The sequence below is a fragment of the Urocitellus parryii genome, chromosome 3, assembly GCF_045843805.1.
Source record: "Urocitellus parryii isolate mUroPar1 chromosome 3, mUroPar1.hap1, whole genome shotgun sequence".
Classification (NCBI taxonomy): Eukaryota; Metazoa; Chordata; class Mammalia; order Rodentia; family Sciuridae; genus Urocitellus; species Urocitellus parryii.
The window spans coordinates 59837802-59863135 of record NC_135533.1 but is presented as its reverse complement, the minus strand read 5'-3'; the positions used below and the strand labels follow the sequence as shown (position 1 = coordinate 59863135).

Here is a 25334-nt window from a genome sequence, read left to right as displayed (position 1 = left end):
CCTGAGTCTTATAAAACCAAACACATGCAACAAAATGTTCTCTTTGTGATATAGACACATGACCACTATTTTACCTGTACATCTTTAAAAGTGGCATTATAAATTTCTATGCACCAAAAACTATTGCTTTCATTTCTAGAAATCATTTACAAGTGGATTTATTTCCCTCTGTGCATATAAAAATTCCTAGTTTTTAATTTTTTATTCTATATTATATAAACATTAAAACTACCTGTATTTGGGTACTTATATACTTTACAAAGTAAATTAATTGCTCTGTGTGAATAAAGGTTTTTAAAAGATTCTTCGGTTTTCATTTCTTACCTGTTTTTCCCCCTCATCTTTTCTCCTTTTAGCTATTGTTCACACTTAAACCTGTACCAATGAAAATTCTCATGAGAATACCAACTTTGTGTAGAGCTCTCTTTTTTGGCTCAGAATTATACCATACATGTGGATTTAGCCTATAGTACCTAGGAAAACCACATAATAATGATTTTTTCAGAGCCTCAGATCTGAATATTTGCTTTTCTTTCATATACTGCCTTGATGATACAAATCAATATAATTCTCATAGAAATGTAGTTCTGTCCTTGCCAATAATAAAAATTATAAAAATAAATAATAATGACAACTCTCCTTTAATGAATGCATGGAGTGGGTCATGCATATAGAATACATGTTAATGCTAATCCCTTAATAAATAAAATCCTTATTTTATGAATGAGATGCTAAAACTTACACTAATGTACTAAAATAGGGTAAGAGTTTGTTTAATGGCAGAGCTGAGACTTAAACTCACTAATACCTGAACTTGTCCCCTGACACACCTCCCAGAGATGTTAGCCATGCTGAGGAAAGGGACTTCTGACCTCCATAAGTCATAACTCTGCAATCCAGTGCATGCAGTCTGCATTGTATTCTAGATTTGTCTTTCACTGAGTTCATGGCAGGGGTGTTAAATCTTATGCTTGCAAGGATGACCATGCTGTCTTTAAACTGATGTTTTAAATTCATATCCCCGGGAAACCTTCCCTGACATTAGCCTCACCTATACTTACACATCTTTATCTTTCTGTTTACCTTGTTAGGTAAAGAGTTGACACCAAATACTGTGGATTTAGCTTTAGCCCAGATTTACTTACCCTCCTATGCTTCAAGCCATGTTTGTAACTACTGCCCATGGAAGCAGCTGAAATTCAACACATTTCACTTAAACTCTTATCCCACAAAGCAAGCAAACCTGTTTACAAAATCCTTTATGTCATTTCTCTAATTCTTCTTTTACCCAGATAACTCAGAATTATCTTTGATCTTCTCTCCCCCAGACTCATATTTTGTTATCAGACATAAATGATCACTAGATTCTTCGCTTTCACCTTTTTCTTCCAAATATCACTGCCCCATCTCAAAAGACTGCCTTGCTAACCCATTTGTGGATAGCAGTTCCCTGGCTGATGCCTCCAGCTCCTTCCCTGTCAAATTGCCTTTTATCCCTCATCAAATAAGGCTTTTCCAATCCCCATTCACTCAAGCAATTATAATTCTCAAAATTTGAATGAGCTTCTGTTTTTACTAGTTCAGTCTCTGGACATCTACCTAGGGACCCTGCATTTGACTAGAACATCTCTCTTTGCTTTCTTGCCCATCAATTCCCTGCATAAACTTTCTTCTCTTGTACATGTGCCACACACATCTGTACCTTCTCTTTTTCTATTCAAAATCCAGTGGATTTTTTTTATATTCCCTAGGAATTTAGATTTTGACTCCCATGATGAAAAGCCAAAGCTGATCATCTCTGTAATATCATTCACATTTTTCATTCACTTGGAAGGTTTTATTTAGCCTGGAACTCACAGGTAACTTTTGAACACATGAATGTCTGGCATCCTACAGACATTTTAAGAAATGTCTGCACAAGAATTTCTTTTGCTTTTACTTGTTTCAGTGATTAGCATGTATCTTTAAATACTTCAAGTACTTAGTAAATCTTTATATTTTAGTCAATTACAACTAACTTCTAGAAAATGTTAAAGACATACTGTATCAACACTGGATTTTTTTAAATGCTCATTTTACACCATTCAGTATCTTCACTGCAGAGTTGCCTAAATTTGATCCTGCACTCTTGACAGTTGAATAACTAAAGAAAAATATGCAAAAGTGTATTTTAAAATATATATTCTTAGCCAGGAAATCATCTAATCTTCCTAACTTTGAAAATATTGAAAACAGATGGTTAATAGATAAGCAGAGAGAATTTTATTCTTTTTTTTTTAAACATTGGACTCTTCTTCAGAAAAGCAAAGTCCTATAAACCATAGTAATGGGGTTAGGCTTTTTTTTTTTTTTCCTTTCATTTCATGAGTTATCTGCTAAACTTTTCCGGAAAGTAATTCACTATTATCTTGTAGCTTCCCCTCATCAGCTATTAGTAAGCCTTGTACAAAGAATTAGAAATGCACATCTATTCTAAAAGCAGTTAAATCTCTCTGTTAACACACACACACACAATGCCAGGAGGAACAGGGCCCCGTGAGAGCTACCTTCGCCAACAAAGGGAATACAGTATGTGCACACAGAGCTGCCTTCTCCAGGCCCCCAAACCCGCAATTAGTGCAAATGAACTGCATCTCCCAGAGAGCAAACAGAGTGCCCCTTATGTGATCCCCGAGTGTCCTCAGCAATGATCTCAGTTCACCATTAGGGACCCACATCCAGGTCCTGTGCTGCTTGGCACGCTGACTGTGCATGCACCATCAGTCCTGGTCCTGTGAATGAGATCCTGTCACTGACAGAAGAATTATGTCCTCCGTAGTGAATCTCGCTGTTTTCCTGTGAATAATGCCCCACTCTGAAACTGCCCCCACGCCTATTCCCTGCTCATTTTTGTGTGAGTTCACAGAGACTGCGATTTGTGTAAGCACCCAAATCTTGAACATTTTGTAGGGGGAGAGGATAATTAATTTTATGATCTTGTTTCTAAATGCTGTTGTGGGTTTTATGTCTCCATTGGATGGGAAAAATTCTAGGACTATTTTTAAACTAACCTTCTAAAATTAGATATTCCACTTAAAAAAATAAGGACCATTTCATCTTTTCTTAAAAGGATTACATCAAAGTTTACCCTGCCTTAAGGTAAAATAATCTGAGAAGGCAGATATAATTACAAAGTAATAGGATGATCACTTTAGAGTTGTGGCTATGAACTATAGTAGTAATTGTAAATACCATGAAGATATGACATCATGAGTTTCAGGAGTGCCATTTTAAATCAAGGCAGACTCACTTTTCAATCAGACTGAAGGTGATCCCTTTATGTGAGCGTCTTCAAACCCTCAAACAGATTCAGCATTTTCTGGAGTTTGCACTCAACCTCTAAGTAAAGTGCTTTTCCACTTCTGAGGGTTTATATAAATTTTTGTGTGACAGAGATATGCCACATGATGGAAGAATGCAGAACAAGAAGGACCAGGGAAATGTCCTCCATTCAGGCAGCACTTAGAGAAAGGCTGTGAACCAGTGGGGTTGTTGGGATGCCTTTGGGTTTACCAGGACTTCTTAGAGCCCTTTTCTCACATCACAACCAGCTACTCTCTCTCAGTCTCATTTTTGGCTATCTCTGCATTTTTTATGTCATACATCCTCTCAGAGAAGTGATCATGATTCTTAGTATGAAATCCACCAACTCTGTTGTCCAAGGTGGCTCTAAGCCCCTGCCTAGCATGTGCAAAGACCTGAATTTTAGTGTGAGCACCACAAACGTAAAAAAAAAAAAAAAAAAAAAAAAAAAAAAGGCTTCAATTACTTCTGACTTGGAGCTGGCCTCTCTGTCTAGAGAGGGCAAGAAGTCTCTGGATAAGGACTCTCTGAGCACCTGTTCCTTTTACCTGGATCCATTGTTGGGAACTTTTTGCACCTTTCTCCCTCCTGATTTCTCACTTTCATTAAAAAAGAAAAAAGAAAAAAGATAAGAAAAGAAAAAAGAAAGAATGCACTTGAAAAATCAAGATGAAAATTAAGTAAAGTTGTCTTCTTTTTCTCTTTCAGTTCTTTGAAGCTTCAGAAGTTGGCATTGTTTTATATAGTACTATTTTCCTTTTCTTTTTTCTGAAATTTTAAATCAAGCCTAAGACATATTGTATGTGTATATCCTATATTTTATTTCGTATCTTGCTATGATCCTTGAATATTTTCAACATGTGTATAAGTCATTCTCACCCCAGAGATTGGAGAGGATTTGGGTGGCTTGTTTTTGTATTATAGATATCTTTAGAATTTATTACAGGATGAAAATCACAAGGCATAAACAATTTTAGAGCTGTAAGGATTATTATGGCTATTATTCCAGCCTACATTTATTAAAGTGTTAAAAATTAAATATTATAGAAGGAAGAAACTATAGTAATTAAGGCAGCTCTCCTCCTCAGTTAATGGAAAATCATTTCCTCTACAGATCTTTTTCATTGATTCTTTTCAATTAACTTCTTTTTATATCTCAGGAAATATTTTCCCTTCTCATCTTCCACTCATAGACCTTGAATTTTCTTTTTTCATAATTTTTCCATATTTTTCATTCTTCACACAATTTGCAACCAATTGTGGGTTTTAAATATAGATGAAATACAATTTTGAAGCATTAAATACACTTTCTTATTCATTCACATTTCCCTGGCTTGTGCCTGAGTAGATGAGATCCTGTTTACTTATAAATGATAAAAAATCATTTCCTCCCAGGATTGGGGATTTCTGTTTCCTCAGATTATATAGCATTTCGAAAAGCAGAACCATGGTAAATTGTTGCACAATATTCCCTGAATTCTAATATTTTATTCTACTTGTGTTTTCTTCTTGGCCTCAAAAATAGAGGGAAATATTAGTAAGCATTTCAAAAATACAAGTGTTCATGCATTTTTACATATTCCATAGTACTTAAAAACCACTTCTCCATATGCTCATATCTTAAAGGTAGGAATTTGTAATGAATTCTTTTAGGACTTAGAACCACTTCTGGAGCACTAAAACGTCAAAAACTACCAATTAAACATTACTAGTCAATGTGCATAGAGAAAAAACTATGAAGGACAAGAATAATGTGGATGACTGGACCCCTGAGGAGGGAAACCTGATTTGCATTGTATTTCTCTTTGTACTTTAGAATTATGTATGACATGAAAGTTCTATTACATCAAAAAAAGTATTTTTTTAGGTGATGAGCAAAAAGCCACCAGTCATACTATGTGAATATATATTTAGCACTCACAATTCTTCTTGTTTTATAAGGTTTAGGCAAAGAAAGGAAATTTGGTAAGAGTTCTTTCTGAGCAATATTCTATAATCTTGACTTCTTTCGGTCAACTGGTTATGTAGAATTCAGGTAAGCTGCTACATGACAACTTCATTTCTAAAGACAGTATCTTCCACTTTTCACTACAAGACATATTCTATCACATGGCCGTGATAAAAAATTAATTACATAAGATTAGAAACAAATTATACTAGAAATAAAATACTAAATACTCAATAATAATTATAAAAGTTATTACAATAATATTTTTCTCTTGTCCAAATATCAGTCCTGAAGTGTTCATCCATTTACAAGACCCTGTGGTTCAAATTCTAGTTAAGCACTCCAGCTCCCATCAGTGAACAGTCTTCTCGCCACAGTGGAGAATAATACCTTAGATCGATGTAATGAGCACACTTTTGATAGGATTGTCAGGTTTGCAAGAAATTGTAGCAAAATCTTCAGTCCTCACCATTCCCCCACTGTGGCCAGTATCTCAACAGAACAGATACCAAAGTGGAGAGCCATCACTTGCAAGCAGATTCATAGTCAAGACTGCTTCAAAGGTATAGGAAGAGAGTAAGCCTTCAGCTAAAATAAGATTAGGGAGTGAAGCCTCTGATTCTGCTTTAAATCAGTACCCTCAAAGATGCCAAAGTGATGCCAAGTTCATAGCCTAGTAGCATCCCCTAGTGCCCAGAAAAAGCAAATGCAAAACTTGACAGGAAATAATAGAGAATATTAAGGGAAATGTGTGGTTTCTAAGAATATTTATTTTTTTTCTCCTTTAAATTGCGTAAGCCCATTGCATGTCTTAATTGGGAAGAAAAGCTCCTTTCTGTATACATTTTTTTCGGCACTTGCATTACTTTTTGAATACACCCAATATCCTAACAATCATAGAAAATTGATTGTGATACTTGTTTCTCTAGATAGAAATAATTTGAATGGCTACACTGATTTAACTACTCAATGTATTTAGTAGTTATGATAATAATATATAACATTTACTGAACACTTACCATATTCTGGTAGTTTACTGTTCTTAGCACTTTATGTACATGTCACATCTAAATCTTGGAGGTAGGTAAGTTTATTGCCTCCATTGTACAGTTAAGGAAACTGGGGCACACACAGAGTGAGTAAATAACTTGCTCAGTATCATACTGTGAAGGACAGATTCAAACCCAGGTGGTCTGACACCAGTTAGTAATTATGTTCTCCTGCTTCTTGTGGAGAGTATTTGTTGCTATCAGAGAATTGCTAAAGAAGAAGGAAATAAAGTTTTAATCTCAAATCAACCTTATTCTCTTTATCACTACAAATATGTCCCTTACTCCTCTTCTTCTCAACTTAAATATTCTTCAGCCATATTTACTTCCGAAGAACTAATATGAAGAGAAAGAGAGAAAAAAAATGGAATTTATTAAAATCTGTCACATAGCCATTAAAAATAAAAATCAAAGCGTTCTCTCTCACAAAGAGCAAAATCAATTTTGGAAATTCAAATTTTATGACAGTTCAAAGAAATCAATTTCTATCTAGCTTAAAAAATCCTCCATTACTTCCCCTTATTTCCAAGGGTGGCAGTTACAGAAATCTTTATATTAACTATGTGCATAAACCATGTCAAAATAAAATATGGATAACATCCAAAATGGATGTTCTTCTTCTTGAAGTGTTTTATCTTAGTTTTGGTTATTTTTTATAGAAATGGTGAGAACATTCAAAATCATTGCATTCTGATTTATCCTTTGTCTTATACTTGAGATATGATAGAACACGAAACATGTAAGCAAAGGTATAGATACTATATAAATTTTTATAATACCAAAATCTTAGACTGGACTAGAGCTAGAAAAGTTATAAGATCTGAACTGAATGCAAAAAATGTGTACATTTTACTCTCTCTGAATTAAAAAGCTTTTCATCCTTTGTTCTATGTACAGATTTTTGAGGTCTTCTGAATTCTTATAGAAAGAGGGAAATTGTATTTACTAAATTCATCAAAATACTTAGGGTAGTCAAGATGATAGGAATTCTATTTTTTAAATCTTCTCAACAGTGAAAGAACAGTAAAACCTAATTTCATAGGTCCTTGTTTATAAGACTTTACATCTCAAATGTCTCTTTTGTGCCTCAGTGTTTCTGTGGAATTTCTTAGAGATTTAACAATCCTGGTCCCAGAGAAGTTTTTTCCATTATTGCCATTCTTTAAAAGAAGTGTTCCTTCTTTATTGAAATATTCTTTGTTTCTATTGTTAGTGCAAAAATCTCCTTGCTCTAGATTGTAATATATCTAAGCAACATAAAAAAAGCAATGTGGAATACTCAAAAATGCTTCTGTTTGATAATCTGTTCACTTTGACTGCAAGCATCTTAAGGAAAAGTTACATTTTCTATATCCAAAGAATATGGATAAGATTTTAAATTTTGCAATAAAACCACACTGAGAAATGCATCCTGTCTTAAAGGACAGTTTTACTTGGCTACCTTCTAAATAGGAAATACCTTCACATTGTTCTAAAAGGAAAACAAGCATGGATTATTTGACTTCTTTAGTCAGAATCTAAATAGTCCAAGGATTCTAAATAGACCACAGATCTGCCACACGTGTCCTGGATGTGACAGTGTGCTTGCATATATATATTCCAGTGCAAACTACTCAGGGCTGGAGGTCCTAAGAAGAATTGGCAACGCAGGCTCCTGTGGTTGGGATGCAAGTTCAGGTTGTTTCTCTCCCTTTATTATTGAAAGTCCCTTCTGTTCTTAATGGTTAATTTCTTAACCACTTATGCAATGCCCAACCTGTCTGATTTTTACAACATTTAAACCAAATACAAAAAAGAAAGACAATTATATTATCCAAAATGCAGGAAAATTCATTTCATTGTTCTTATTAAGTAGGGTAACAAATATAGCATGAAACAGTAACTTATAGTCCCAAAGATGGTAAATATTAATCCAGTGGCTTGTCAGATGAACCCATTTGATAGACTATTTTATAAGTTATATGGTGTCTCTCTAAAATTCATGTTGAAGTCTAAACCTCCAGTCTCTCAGAATGTGACTTTATTTGGAAATAGGATTATTGTAGAGATTTTAATTAGGAGGAGGTCATTACTGGAGTAGAGCGTATCTGTGTTCCCATGTGACTGATGTCCTTATTAAAAGGGGACTTTGGGATGCAGACACTGGGAGAATACCATATGAGGACTGAAATAATGCTTCCACAAACCCAGGAACTATCATAAGCTGGGAGAAGCTTGAAATAGATCCTTTCCCAGTCTCCGGAAGGAGCTGGCCCTGCCAACACTTTGATACAGAACTCCTCAATTCCAGTACCATGAGGCAATAAATATCTGTTACAAGCCACTTAGTCTGTGGTATATGTTGACAACCTTAGCAAACCGTTCCGTGTGCTCTCGAGCACACTCATCTTTGAGTATTGCTTAGCCTAGAGCCTGACCTTTCATTCAGTAAGCTCCCAATAAATGTTTATAAAACTAATTAATTTTTGACATTTCCCAGTAATATAAGAATTATAAGACCAAATCCTTCCCTGCTTAACATTGGAGGTCCTCTGAAAACTATCTTAGTTTCTCTTGCTTCTTCTCATGGTTCCACTACGCATGGTTCCCAGGAATGTTACTGTATTTAACTCCCCTGGCCCCTTGATTCACTGCCCAGGCCTGATGGAGTGTCTTATCTGATTGATACTGCTTGGAAGAATTATCTAGGCCTGCTTGGCTCGACTCCTTTTTTTCTTCCTCTAAATGCTCTGTTTTGCTCTTCTGGGAACAGGTTCTGCCACTACGTGGAAGGCTTTCCCTGGTTCAGCACTGCCAATAGATAAATTAGACTGATTCTGGGTTTTACCATCAGCCCTTGACTCTCACTATAACTATATTCTTAGATTAGTCTTTATGAATACTAAGTGTGGGAAGGTCATGGTCTTCCATTTGCCTTCCTCATTTTACAGTCTTACTTTGTTCAGGTGGAGGAGACAGGTGCTACTTACTGCTTCCCTCTCAACCCCACTCATCAGAGCCTGATACAAAAAAAAAATTCATTCCCCCATTATAATAGCCCTTTTCAAATATCTTGCACATCATAGGAGTTTAGCTCATGGATGCTCATGTAATGATTGATTAAGAATAGAGAAATGAATGATAAATGGGTTAAACAAGGAGCACTTTGCTTACTAATCTCTAGCATAACCATAAATACGATTATAGACTTCTTCAAAGACTAGACTTTTTTTTCCCAAGAGATGCCTGACATTTCCCTCAAGAATTTAATAGTATTATACAATGGTAGGGAAAAGTTGATTTGTTTATATCCAGCCCTCTTCAATGAATTCTCCATCAGCAAATTCTGCATTTTCTTTTCATCATTCTTTAACCCATTCCAATCTGGCATCACCCATCACTCTACTGCAAACACTTCCATAGCAGGTAGCTAATGTCACCAGTGACCTTCATGTTAATAATTTCTACCTATTTTATATCTTTGTCTCTCTGGACTGTTCCAAATCTTTGTCCAAAGCCAACTGCTTTCTGCTCCTTTGCATGGTTTCTATGGCACCACAGTCAGCTGGTTTTCTTATTAATTCCACAGCTGCTTTCCTCATCAACATTTTGCCAGTTCCTCCTTACAGTGACTCTTAAAGGTTGGAGTTTTTCAGACAGCTGCTCTAGGGAATCTTGTCTTCACTTCTCACACTGTTTCTCTTGGCAAATTCATTTACTCATGGCTTAAATTATAATATAATCCAGCCATCTGCTGTTGTCTTTGGAGTTGATCCTCTCCAGCCAAGAACTCTCTGATTTGACATCTCCATTGTGGGATTGGCAGGGACCTCTCACTCAGCATGTCCAAAACCATGCCCATTGTCCTCCCTCACCCACAGAGTCCCACTGCTCCTCTCACATTTCATCCCTCAGAGGATTACTTCACCTCCCACCAGGGTTACCAGGACTTTTCCTTTCTCCTTATTAGTCTATTTTTTTTTCTTTTTTGGAAATCAAACAAATTTCTACACCCCAAATATTTTATCAATCAGCTTTTTCCCATTCTCAAGCTACAACACCATTTTTTTTTTCTTTTTCAATCTGGAGCACACAAAAATAGCCCACTGCTGGCCTGTAAGCCCACTCTTGCCATCCTCAAGTTCCCACTCAGTTGAGGGGATATTTGTGGAAAATGAAAGTCCAATTTTGTCTACTCCTAGATATTTATCAATACCTTCCCATTGCTTTTGGGATACAGTTCCAAATCCTGAGGCCATATGAGTAAGGCCTTGCCTGATCCAACTCCTGTTTATCAATTTCTCCCTTACTTCCTTCTGAAAGAAGTCCCAGATTTGATATCCTATTGGAAAAGAGGCTTTCCTTGACTGTGTAAGATTAGGTGAATACCCATGTGTAAGACTCCGTCTTTACTTTTTCAGTAGCTCTCATCACACTTAGAAGACTACACATGACTTCTTTTGAGTTTCATCAAAGCAAGAATCATGCCTCCCTTGTTCACTCTTCTATCCTCAGTGCCTGGCACCAGTGGAATACTCAATAAATATTGTTAAGTGAACACTGACTCAGTGCATCAGCTTGACCTTGCATTGTAACTTTTCATTGCAACGTGAGGTTTCGGTATGTTCCACTTACATACCACAGTGTGTTCCACATATTGCAGCAAAGAGAATTTAATGAGAATGATACTACTTCCTTGTGCTACTTCTTTCCTACACAACTTACAAAGTTAGACTCTCTATGCAGAATCAGGGAGACTACATCACTAACAGCCATAATATTTTTATAACTTCCCCCTTTATAAGGGCAAGGCAATCAAAGCTTATATGGTATTCTTTTGTTTCCTAATTTATAATTTAATATTGCTGTCTTTGATTAATGCAGATAAGGAAAAACTTGATCTAAGGAACTGCTACTTCAATTTACTTGTTTGTTATCTTTACTGATTTTCAAAGTTCTAACAATAAGTACCAATATATGCAAAGACATATTTAAGAAAACTTCTCCCATCGCTGTCCAAGTTTAGTATCCTAAAGTAATCACAATCGACAGTCTGTTGTACATCATTCCCCACTACTTTCATGTTCTGTAAGGCAATTTAAAATTAGGGACTTTGGTGTTGGCTTATTTAGAAAAATAGGATTAGTAATATGCATTGAATTACTCTTTCAAATAGTCATTATAAGCACCTTTTTGGGTCAATGGATATAGATCTAATTCATTGTTTTTAAAACACATAGTTTTCCATAGTACTGATAAACACATTTTAATTAATCAGATTTTTTAAAAGACATTCATACCATTTCTAGGGTGTTGTTACTACAAACAATACTACAATAAATATTATTATATAGATATTCTTATAAACAATGCCTTTATTTCTAGAGGATATGTCCTCATAGTATAATAACTGAGTCAAAGTATATGTACATTTGCATATGTGTATGTACTTTAATTTTCATAGCAGGTGATTTCCCACACAATTGTAGAGTCACCCCACCCCGAGTTGCCTCTTTTTCTAGTCCCATCCCTCTGAATCTCTGTTGTGCTCTCCTTGCTGTGTCAGGGCTTAACGGGCCCTTTGGGGGAGCTTCTGAAGCATATTTTCTTCTCATTTATCCTAAGGACTTCTCCTTTTTCTAGGTTATATCTGCTCTATTCTTCCTTGGTATGTAAGGCTCATGGTCTGTTCTTAATGGCAGAAAATCTAACTGGACGGGGACGGGAGTTGTGACTCAGTGACAGAGCACTTGCCTAGTGTGTGTGAGGCACTAGCTTTGATCCTCAGCACCACATATAAATAAATGAATAAAATAAAGGTTCATCAAAATCTAAAAAAAAATTTAAAAAAAGAAAAGCTAACTGGAAAAAGAAAACCATAAATAATGTAGGGAAAAAATACCTTAGGGGATACTTTAAAAATATCTCCATTATACAGTTAGACCTACACCTTGACCAAAATGTTTGCCTAATAATCCCATCCTAAGAGAAAGAAGCCTTTAAAATATCTCCTCTTGAGACCTTTAGAATGTCTTTATGTCTGACCTTTTCTCCATCCTCTAAAACCTGAATTCTCCCAAGATAAAGGTGCAGAACCCATGCTGTTACAAGGTTTTCCATGTAAAATTTTTCTTCTCTTTCAAAAACTTGTCTTTGACACGTAACAAAATTTCGGGCAATGAAATTATCCACCATTTACATTTAATTGTGTTTTGCAGAATTTCTTTTTCTTCTTACTTTTTATTTTCCTCTTCTTCCTTTTTTGAGATCTGTGTTCTATTCCATTATCAGGATATGGCTAGAATAATGCCCCCACTGTAGTCCGAAGATAAAACACATGGGTAATTCACATTCTGAACTCTGCATGTTTGAGAATTACTTTCTTTGCCCACATGGATGAATGATAGATATCTGGATAGAGTTAGGCTCTTAGGTTGCTGTACTCATCTAGACTAGATGTTACCATACTGAGTTTAAACATAGAGTGTGAATGATGAAAAGTCCCATGTTCTTCTCTTCCTTTTCTCTTTGTGAGTAATCTTGTTTCTTCAATGAGAAAGCTGCTAATACTAATTTTTAACTCTGTCAAATGGAAATTTCATCAAGATGTGTCTGTGAGTCTGTATGTTTTACTCATCTGGCTTCAGATTCAGTGCAGGCTTGAGTACTTCTTTAATTCGGGTCAATTTTCTTCTATTACATACAGCATATTATTTCCTCCCATGCTGTTATTTTTTGTCATTCTGGAACTATACATTTGCTTGTTGGGGTTGTCCTCCTTAAATGTTACTGTTTCTATTAAGGTATGTATCTGTTATAGTTTTTATTCTGTTTCATTAGGTTTCTGTTCAGTAACATCACTTCAGATTTCGTGGTTCACATTATGTTATCATTCTGTAGGTTACAAGTTTGGTGTGGGTCTCAGTGGGCTAAAATCAATGTGCTGACAGGGCTACATTCCTCTCTGCATCTCTAGGGAGGAAACCAAGTTCTTGCCTTTTCCAGCATCTTGAGGCAGCCCATATTCCTTGGCTTGTGCCCCTGTTTTTCTGTCTTCAGAGGCAGCTGCAACACAGCAGGGCAGCTCTTTGGCCTTCTTTTGTCATATCTCCTCCACACCTGCCTGCCCCTTCTACTTTTTAGGATCTTTGTGATTACAGTGAACCCACTTGGATAATCAAAGATAACACTCTCATCTCCTGGTCCTTAATTTAATCACACCTGCAGATCCTCTCTTGCCATACAAGGTAAATTGCCCAGGCCTCACGCATTGGGACATGAACATCTTCAGGGTTCTGTTATTCTGCCTGCAGCACCTGTGTTGTGCAATATTTCCCATTAGCTTTCATAGAGAGTATTGCCTGGTGTGGTGCATTTCACACTGACCCCAGAGTTCCTGGCTGGAGAGACTAACCACACGCTCTTGTTCTTGTAGAATCCAGTGAACATGAAGACAAAAGTGCAGGTGCCTCAGGGGAGACGCCCTCCCAGCCTTATCCTGCACCCGTGTACGGTCAGCCTGAGGAGCCCAAGGAACAGATGGAAGACACAAAACCAACTAAGCCTGAAGAGAATGAGGACTCAGATCCATTGCCTGATAACTGGGAAATGGCCTATACAGAGAAGGGCGAAGTCTACTTCATTGAGTGAGTGTCTACCTTTCTTTGAACATTGCCACAAAATCATAACAGGGTGCAAATGATGTGGCAAGTGGAGATGAGGGAAAAAGAATACAGCAGATGTTATGGTTTCTAGTAACAGCTTGCTTCTTAGGGAGAGAATAATGGGACAATGCCTTAACAAAGTTACGGATCTTAGAATACAACTACATAGATCCAAAAATGAATTAATCAGTTGGTAAAATCTGTCACAATTGTAACTAAAAAGGCAAATCTCCATGTGATGTAACTATTGAATCAGAAATTGTCTAGACCTCATGGGGAGTTGCTTCCTCCTCTCCCTCAAGGACCCACATAGAATCCAAAGAAATCTTCCCTGCTGCTTATGTTGTGATGCCATCAATGCCGCTGTCATGTTCAGAACTTTAACACGATGCAGCTATTTACAGCACCATATTTGCTGGTCCCACAATAAAAAAATGTAAGCATTTAACCCTGAGGTCAGGTGTCAGTAAAATACTTTGTACAGTTTGCCATAATTCCCTTTGCTAAACTCCATTTTATTTGTTGTGTATCATTTTTATGACTTGCCAAGGAAACTGAAATGCTGGCCCTAAACTCCCTAGTGATGCTCAACCTAATTTTTTTCTTTTTTCTAAAATATTTGTTTTTCATATCTTTTATTAGCAATGATAGTTAGCTTTCCTTTTCTTTGTTTCTAGTTGTAGAACAACTTAAAAATTTTTAATTGCCATATAGCAATTATGCATATGTAGGGGGCCCAATGTTATAATTTGATACATGTATTCAGTGTAATAAAATCAAAGTAATTAGCATTTCCATTTCCTCAAATATTATCACTTGTGTGTGTTGAAAACCCTCAAACTCTTCTCCTCTAGGTGTTTTGAAATGTATACTTAATTACTGTGGACTGTGGATGTCATAGCATACATTTAGTAGAATATTTATTGATTTATTTTGCTTTCACTAGCATGTTATAGTTATGCATAAGAGTTGTGTTCATTTCGGCAAAATCATACATGCAAGGAATTTGATTTATTCCATTTTATTTTTCTGCCCCCAGCTCTACTGCTCCCTCCCCCACTCCCTTTCCTCTACTGGTCTTCCTCTCATTCATTTATTTATTTATTTTTAATTGATGGTTTGTACAACACATAAAGGTGGATTTCTCTGTGTATATTTTACACAGGCATGTAGTATAATTTTATCAAATTTATACTGAGTTTTCTCCCCTTTTCCATCCCTCCTGCCTCCCTCTCAGTCTCCTTCTTCTATTCCTCTGATCTTCCCTGTCTCTTTTTTTAAAAAATACATTTTTAGTTGTAGATGGACACAATACCTTTATTTTATTTTTTCTGTGATGTATGAGGATAGAACCCAATGCAAGGCGAGCACCCTACCACTGAGCTACAGCCCCAGCCCATCTTCCCTGTATCTTTGTGATATCCAACCCCCTTTCTTTTCTCCCCCACTTTGTTCTAGCTTCTGCCTGTGAGAGAAAACATTCAACCCTTGATTTTCTGAGCCCAGCTTATTTCACTTAGCATGATATTCTCCATTTTCATCTATTTACTGGCAAATGCCAATATTAGAGAACATCTGTTTTAAAGGAACTCTAAAGTTAAAGATTTTGGCCCAAAATTAAATTGTTTATGTGAATAAGACACCCAAAATGTTCATTAGGAACAGTAAAAACTAAAAATATTATTAACACATAACTCTTATTTTCTCAGAGTTTTATGAGCCTTCGGGAGAAAAATAATAATAATAGAAACTGAAATTCTCAGTGCTGGCAGTAGATAAAAATATGCAATATCTGATTATTCAAGAAAAAATATTAAAAACTGGATTCCCTTTCCCAACCTAGAGTGATTTATGACTTAGATCTCCATAGGTAGAACTCAGTTGTGAAATTGAAATGTTACCACATACCAATATTTAATTCTCACATGAAGTTGGAAACTTTGATACATGTGGCCAAGGGAATGCATAATCAGGTAATTATGTGGTACTCTGTTTGACTCCAACATGGATAAGAAATGCAGTGTTTTGCAGAAAATGAATCAGTAGCATTCACCTTTCAGCAAATGTTCTAAATTAACAAAAAACCAACAGAATCTCTTGCATGATTTTTTATTGCTATAAACAATGTTACAGAGACAACTCTTATTAATTAATTAGGAAAGAAGGTATGGGGAATTTTGTAAAATATAACAAACTAAAAATTCCTCAATACATGTATCTCTAGAAACATAATTTTGAGATTGATAAGCATAGCATGACATCATTACAGATCAGAAGTAAAAATATGAATTTTAGATGTGAGGTCAGACATTGATATTCAGAATAATTAATGTTCAGAAGAAGAAAACTGATGATATGAACATTTTAATTATGCAACATAGGGGGAGTGGGGATATGTGGAAACTATTAGAGAAAACAAATAAGTTGATAAAACAACTGTTTCCACACAGTGTTTCTAATAATGCAATTATAAAAACCTCTTTTCTCTGTGATTAAAATAAACTTTCCTCTTTTAACCTGGTTTAGGTTGTGAAGAAATGGGTCTTTTAAAGACTGAAGTTAAAACTCTGTCCAGGCTTGAAAGAATCTAGGAAAATGATTGCATTATTTTAGTCACTCAGCCAGTGTTGGCATTCAAAGATTCACAAGATGTTATCTCTTCTCTCAAACTTATTATCAAGTTGGAGACGACAGACAAATAGTTATAAACTATTAGTAAATAATTTCTGAATTTTGTGATACTATTCAGAGAAGGATTCACCTAGAACTGAATCAAAATGTAAAAGGAAGCATCATGGAAATCCTGAGATTACATGAACTTAAAAAGTTAATAATGTGTGGACAGGCTTTCCAGGTATAGCCTCTGTCATTACAAAGACCCAGTCCCTAGGGATCCCTAGGGGTGAGGGAAGGTCAGGAGAATCCTGAATCTACTAGAGAAGTATGGCTTAATTGCTAGATTATTAGTGCTTAGGAAAGGCAAGAAAATAATTAGCAATTTCTTGGTTTTTTTTTTTTCTCATTTGTTGTTGTTTGTTTTGTTTTTTAATCTCCCTAATGCTGGAGGGAAGGATGGATGGGCAAAATCAGGAGCAAAGATAGGTGGAGGTGGGACATTAAGACAAAATGGAGAAGATAATTTCATTTGTGGCAAGAGAGCTGATGCCGAGGGAGACAGCCTGAGAGTAAGAAGGATGAAAAAGCCTGCAGTAGAGGCTGAAGTGTCTGTGCAGGAAGGGGAACCTCGGAAGCAGGGCAATGGCAGTGTGAGACTGGCCTGCTTAGGAAGGTCACTGCACAGAATGGAGGGAGCCCCAGCCCACCCTTCATGCTGGACAAGTTTCTGTCCTCCAAAAACATCACCTTTGAATCTCAAGGCTCAGTTTGATTAGCTCAGGTATGACTGAGCAGAGAGTGGATCAGTCCCTTTCTTGGTGGTGCCTCATTTCCACACCATCTTGTCTGATGTCACTCTTAACTCTGGAATGCCCCTTCCTTTCCCAACTACATTTTCAACATCAAAGTTTCCACCCACTTTTGTTGATGTGTGAGTACCTTGGCTGTTGAGACACAAGGAATTCTTTTGTGAGTTAAATTTGGAATATGAAAGTCCCTTGGAAACAGATCTGGTAGGGCAGGAGACTATGACAGGGGAGGAAGCATGGTTAGACAATGAGGATCTTCCTAGGAACAGAGCTGCGCTGTGTCCCAGAGATAGTCCTGAAGCAAAGTCAAGGTGCCAGGAAGCTAAATAAAAAAGAAAGGTAGAACTACATACACCTTGTGGGGTGGCTGACTCCAGTTAGTTAACAGAGGCATATGCGTATCATTTTGTGAGAGAGAGAGAGAGAGAGAGAGAGAGAGAGAGAGAGAGTGTGTGTGTGTGTGTGTGAGAGAGCACTTAAAATCTACTCTCTCTGCATTTTTCAAGAATACAAGACATAGGACTTTATTTGTCAATAACAGATGAGTAAAATATTTAATAAATGAAATTTAAAATAAACAAACACTAAAGAGGAAGATAAAGTAGACAAAAATAAAAGACCCATGAGGAAAGAAGAGCTAACCTCAATGAAAACCCTCCACTGGCTCAGATACTGTGACATCCATTTAGGGTAATGGAAGTTTTCCCAACCAGCAGCCCCTGCATCCTCATCAAACTTTACTAGATTTTGTCTCCTGTAAAATGAGGCTCATGATAAAACAGAAAATGAGTGAAACAAAGGAGAAAAATTCTGATTTTGTGTATAAAATATATATCATGCCACACAAACACACACACACATATATGTATTATTTGTTTGTTTGTTTGTTTGTTTATAAATAGAACACTGCCTATACTGAAACATTAACTTTGTGCTTTAAAAAGGTATGTATAAACATTATGGGTTTTAAATTGAGGTAACAAATAATTCTATTTATTTATCTTCTATGCAACAATGCTTTAAAATATTAATTATTTACTTGATATTGCAAAATGATTTATATAGCTCATTCTTTATAATTTGTGCATTTAAAGCATGAGCCTTTTTTCTCTTTTTGTTCTCAACCCTGGTGAATTACTGGGCCAGCTATGTTTCCCCCACTCTTCAAACTGCCTCTTTTGATGAATGATGAAAGATTTCTTTCATCATTTATAATATTTAAATGAGAAAAGGTGAATATCTGATAAAGTATGTTTAAAGAACATAATTTTAAATTGTGAGTTGAATATACTCTTCCAAAGATGCTTTAAAATAGTAATAATGTCATGTTTAGCAATTTTCAAAAGACTTTCAAATGCATAATATCATATGAAATCAGTTTTTTCTTTGACTTAGATCATCCTCACTAATATAGCTTTTAAAAAGACAGAATATTTAATTATAAATTCAAATGAGGAATGTGTAAATGCAAATTCAAATAAGGCATCATATTGAGTGCTCACTTTTTTTCAGGTTGTGTTCAGATTACCTTAACAAAAATAACTAACACATTAAGCATTCACACACTTTTAATTTAATCCTCACTTTATGAAATTGAGGCTTATAGAAATAACTATTTGCCTAGAAGTTATGTCACCAAGAAGTGACAGAAACAGTATTCTTTGATTTTATTTATTCAACAACTGTTTTGAGGACACATACTATATGCTAAGAACCATTTCAAATCCCAGCAATACCGCAGCCAACAAAACTGACAAGTTCAGACTGCCATGGAATGTAGTCTGTCTCCAGGGTCCTTGCTCTAAACCAATTTACTATGGTGCCTATTTTGCATATATCATATTACAATCACCCAAGGCAGTGCTTGATTTATCTCCATTTTATAGATGAGGTTCTAAGGCACCCTTGGACAAATTAACATACCCAAGGTCATCTAGCTCTGTCACCCTACAAAGTCATGCCCATTATCCCATACTACCTCCAGCTTATAAATAAACATTGACTAAAGCAAACTTTTATATTACAAATGGTATTTGTTTAATAAGTTTCTTGGCCAGAAATTTACTATTCCAGAGGCTAAATGTTCCAGAAAGAGGAGCTGCCACAGGGTTAATCTGGATTGACATGCTTTGGGAATCCCATTAAATTACTTCTTTGTTTGGGAGTCAGTTTAGTTAGGGACACAAAAGAGACTGCTATTGCTTTGGCAAAAAACAAAATGACAACAAGAACCTATTTGTTTACTACCATCTTCCTGAATGGCAGTGAACACTATGTCATCTCAAATAATAGACTTTTAAATGCAGGCTTTTGAAACTGGAAATCACATCTGTAAAAAATGTCATGGCTGTAGATGGTTTCCAAATCTTTGTTAGAGGTGAATTTTCTTTTGAATCTAAACAAACGTACAGTAAGCCTATGTTTCTTCTTGTGTTGCTATTTCTGTATCCCCTTAACTTTTACATAAATTATCAGTTGCCATTTCTAATACTTTGAACCTTCACATATTACATAGAAGACAAAACACTATGGAAGTTTATTGGAGAGAAATGTAAAATAGTTTTGGGGCGTGCAGTACTACCAAACTCATTCTAGACTTGACATACCCTTACCAGTTGCAAAATGCAGCTTAAGCTTACTTTCTATAGTATGTATTACAAAAGCAGGAAAGCAGTAGCTATTCTCCATATTTGTATCATGTCCTTGCGCGCACACATGTGTGTGTGTGTGTGCGCACCTGAGCCTGCTCATGATTCTGGTATAATCCTCAGTTAGAAAAAAAAAAGTGTTTTAGATAAAATAGTGTGAAACAACACCCACAATGTTCAAAACAATACCTCTTTTTTAAAAAGTTTGCTGAATACTTGAAAGGCAGGGTGGTAGCAAGCTCCCTGACTCACATGCTTGAGCAAAATTATAGGAGCATTATTTAGGAAACAGTCATTAAAAGGTCATTAACAGTAGTTTTATATGTGCATTACCTTTGTATAAATAGGGAAAAATTAGCAAGACTTGGAGCAAATGGAGTCTTTGAAAAAGTTTCCTCTGTTAATCGTATGTCCAATCACTGTTTCCAATAGTTCTTTTAGGAATGATGATGTAGAAAGAAGTTGAAGTCATTTGGAAGTAATATAATCATCTCAAGGTTTCACTATTAGATATAATAAACTTGTGTATCCTTAAAAATAATGTTTAACTCATAAAATATGATCAACAATCTCTATAATTTTTTGTCTCTAAACCCACATAACTGCTACTATTGAAACTTTAACAACCATGTACATTTTGAATAATTATTGACTCTCAAATCAGTTACTGTTTTTAGAGAAAATGGAGAAAAGGAAAAGAATGTTTAATAATAAAAGATTCTTGTTCCACTAATAATGTTTCTGTTGAATGAAAACACTTTCAATATTCATGCAGTGATGGGAATGTTGTTTTGGCCCAGGTGGTAATAAAAAGAAAGGAAAGCATGTCTTAAAATTGGATTTGGCAGAGAAGGTGTGTTTACCCTCACTGGGAAAACAGAGTGAATGGAAAAATGGAATGCAGGAAAGAGTGTGGCATGAGTGATAAGAAACTTTCAAGCTCTGCTCCTAATAAATATTCAACCCATTGGTAGTCTTTTTTAACTTTAGGGCCCAAGACCTAATATTCATATGCACATTATATAAATGGGGATTTTAAAAAGGGGATTTATTCTGGAAAAACATTTGGATTTGAATGACTAAAATTTGATTTGAAAACTATTCATATAGAGAACTTAAGTTAATAGGGAGAAAATTTTTTTCCAGTGATATTGTCAGTACCTTCTCAAACACAAAGCTCTTTCATCTCTATGCACGTGCAATTTAATTTAATACCTACTAAGGGCAATGTTCAACACTTCCAAAGGAATTTAAGTCATGACCAGTACCCTGTGTAAGGGTTTATTTCTGAATGACACAGGAACTTGGAGCTGGATTGCCACTTGGGGGAGTGACATAAAATACTCCAAATGCAAAGCAGTGTTAGGTTCAGTATGCCCCTGGTTTCACCAAAAACCCTTGGACTTGGGATCCAGTTACATCTGGGTACACACGCTTTCATTTTCATTTACTAGCTTTGTAAGTTATCTACCCTCTCTCAATCTTTATTTCTCCATCTATAAAATGAAGTTAATAATACTTAGCCACAGACTCATTGGCATTAAATAAAATGATGTAAATATTCTGCTGAGTCCCCAACAGAGTAGATAGCAAGAACTGTGAGATAATATTATTGGCTGTGCTGTGACATACTGTACTGAGAGTAGCTTTTCCAATTGAAATGAAGCATGCTCTATGTGAGAAGAGTGTTTGCTCAGAAGATGTTATTATTTAACCTGCTACTTTTGTCGGTTTGGCAAAGGTTAAGCTTACAAAATGTACAGAAATTTCTGATTCATTACAGGTCAGCCTACTGTGTATCCTCAAGACCATCCTGATAGGAATTTGAACTATAATTGTGGAGTTGAATGAAACCTCAGTTCTGACTTTTCCTAATCCTCTAGATAGATTAAATATATAGTTTAACATTAGAGAAGATTTTTTGGATATACCCATAGGATAAAACATATTTTAGAGATCTTTATCCAGCTTTTTTGACATTGACTGAACTTAAATAACTATTGACTTTTCTTCATCTGATCTTTTACATTAGTGCTTAGCACATAAGCTCTACCTATAGAAATATGTAAAGCAGTGTCATTTTATGATTACTAAAGGTTACTAAAAACTGTATGTTCCATTCCCCAGTTAGAATAAGAAAAGTTTCTGTGAAAAAGTAGCCTATATATGTGTAGGTATCCTGTTAAAACAAATTGCAATATAAAATGATATAGCATTTTCTTTTCCTAGTATTTATACAACACAATTTAATCTAATATGGAAAACTGATGTCATGCATCTGAATCTGAACTAGCTAAGAAAGTGAAATGAAATCACCTTCTCAAATTGGAGGAAAGATAGCCTGCAGATGGTGAAAAATTTTTCAATGATTCCATTTTGTACACAGCTTCCTGACCAGCATTTAATCCTATTTTCAAATGGAATTATTAGAATTTAAAAATATGTAATTTAAGGAAGTGGAAACACTATTTGGTCCGTTGTCTCCCAAATGCATGAAAAATGTCCCCTTTGTAAGGCATCTGGAAGGAACATGCAAATTATAAGGCTGGTGAGAGTCACTATTGAAAATACTGTGCTGTATCTTCATGTGATGTTTAAGGCAATTACTGGAGGTAACTACTACCCACATTTCTTTCAGAATCATTTCTGAACAACAGCTAAAAATGCTGTTGACTATAAGAGACTCAATCTGTCAAAATGTATTAAAGTGACACACTGTTAATACTAGTTCAACCTAAAAAAAAAAAAATTCATCCTGTAATGAAATGCTTCACACAAACTTAGGAAAGCCAGGAAGCTTACAGTTCCCTACAAAATTAGCCAGTGTTTTAGACCCATGGTGATGTGATATAGAAATGGTAATTTGACTCCCTGTTGTGGTTTACTAATGGCTCTTAATACTTATCCATAGATGCATTTGCTTTTATAAATATGTCTAAAGGACAGAGAAATCACTTTTCTTCAAAATGGGGAAAGGATTTGAAGGATTTGGAAGAAGCAGGACAAAAAGAAATTTCTTTTTCTTGCCCACTCCCAAAGTTTCCCCCTACTTTATAGAAACATGAATATCAACACACACACACACACACACACACACACACACACACACACACGTGTATAATGAGTATTTTAAAAGCAATTTATTAAAAATGAGAGCAGCAAACTCTGAAGCTAGTGTTCCTATCCTCACATTTAGACTAGTCCACACCTCCATGCAAGAGCACCCAGTCTTCAGAGCAAAAGACTAGATTATATTGACATCCTATAAATGAGGGCTAGAACCAGATGAAAGTGTCCTCAATACTTTATTTCCTCCTGAAACTTGATAATGAAGCACCATCAGACTTTACAAAGGTCAAATTGGGGGGAAAATAAAAGTTGGCATGCTCTCCTGATGATTTATTACTGGATCAAATACACAGACTTTATCTGATCAAGTTATTAGAGCCCTGGTCAGAGGCATCTATCACTGAGAAGCTTTTAAAGGTGAGGAAAGTGGACAGTATTTTCTCTTACTCCACATAAGAGTCAGAAGTAGAAGTGGATCTTTTATAAGGAGCAGAGATTTCAAAACCCACCAGTCTTAAAGTCTCAGGTCAGAGATGGCCGTATGCGTAGGCACATGTAATGATCATCAAGAAAATGATATTTGAAGAGTGCTTTAACACCTTGGAATAACTTTCCACAGCCCATCTTGTCTCCTTCCTTTATCCTTTTGGCTTCAAAATTCCCTCCATTAGGGGGAAACTTAGTACCTACAAGTTTACTATCAAATATACTGCTAGGAGAACTTTACTTTTAATATAGTAAATTTAATAGGGTTCATCAGATTGTCTAGCTAACATTGGTAGCTTTACATGATGAAGGGAGAAACTTCACTGAAGGGAGAAAAATACATGTGAAATTTATATCAATATTAGCATTTGCCCTCCTAACAACTGTGCTCAAGTGCCCCTACTTCATCTGATCCTAATTTCTATTTCCAACCTATTTTCTATTCTTCTTATTTATGTACCATTTGTTGGTCTTCCAAATGTATAAACCTTATACTTTCCTAAAAGCACGTTCTATTCTGAAGCCCATTGCAGTCTTGGTAATTTATCCATTGGCAGGTGAGATCTCTTGCTATAGCTGTACACAGTAAGTGTTTTAGCTCTAATGAGCAGCTGAGCCATTGAGTGGTTCTTGAATTATAATGTGCATAAGAATCACCTATGTTGCCCACAGATGATGGAGGCTTTGTGGTCCCACCTCAAAGGTTCTGATTTGGAAGGACCCAGAAAGCATTGCCAGCAAGTGCACCAGGTGATTCCAGTGCAGGTGAAGCTAGGAGCACTTGACGTAAACTTCCTCTGAAAACATTGGTCTTTTGCTTCTTAGATTTCTGGCAAAAGACCTGTAAGACAACATATATTTTTTTTTTCAAAATGAAAATATCATTTTTTAAATTAAATCCTGGAAATTTTATTTCAGAAACATTACAAGGCAGACATTTTTATCCTCTACTTTCCTAGATGGGTTGAGAATATTTAGGAGGGTGTTAGCTTAATGCGAGTTAAGAAAATTGTCATTAATCACTTTTTGAGAAAATGTAGGAATCCCAGGAACATGCTGTTATTTGCGTCACTTTTGGACTGCCTCTGCCAGCTCTGTTGTTAGCAGAACAGTTGTTTATGAAAAGGGCAGGTTTAAGATGAAAATACTGCATTTGCAAAACTCAGAAAACAGTATCAGAGTCTGTAGACTGTGCTCTTCCAACTGGAGAATCCTGTATTTGTAATAAATTCCTGTTGCTCTGGATGAGTTCTGCATTTTCAATGAGGTTAACTTGGCAACATTCAAGTTGATTTTAATAAAAATAGCCGCTTTGAGGACAGGGAGCTGAGGTTGCCAAATTTACAGCTGCCTTGCACAATTACTCTTACACCTCCTTCAGGGCTACTTAGAACCAGTAAGCAAATTAAGTGTATCGATTGCAATTTTGTTGGACTAACCCCGCTTATTTTTTTCTTAAGGAATAAACTTGATTCCTTTTAGTATGTGTCTGTTCAGAGTGATCTCTTTTCTTTTCAGCCATAACACAAAGACAACATCATGGCTGGATCCACGACTTGCGAAAAAGGCTAAACCTCCAGAAGAGTGCAAAGAAAATGGTAGGTTATTAAGTTTTTATGGTGTTTCAGCAATGCCCTTTGAGAATGTTTGTGTTTCTTAAAAGAGGGACTCACCTAAAGAAGCAATAATCTAGTTGAAACAATTTTCAGAATGTACTATTTAAA

The 25334-nt window shown here is 35.8% G+C and overlaps 1 protein-coding gene across 2 annotated transcripts in view; it reads left to right on the top strand.

Moving 5' to 3' along the window:
• Magi2 (membrane associated guanylate kinase, WW and PDZ domain containing 2) overlaps nucleotides 1-25334 on the top strand; it is a 1291542-nt gene that overhangs the window by 843311 nt on the left and 422897 nt on the right. For both annotated transcript variants that reach the window (XM_026384953.2, XM_026384952.2), the window contains exons 5-6: nucleotides 13754-13964; nucleotides 25129-25208. In XM_026384953.2, the coding sequence (XP_026240738.1) occupies nucleotides 13754-13964; nucleotides 25129-25208 (291 nt within the window). The remainder of the gene's footprint in view (nucleotides 1-13753; nucleotides 13965-25128; nucleotides 25209-25334) is intronic.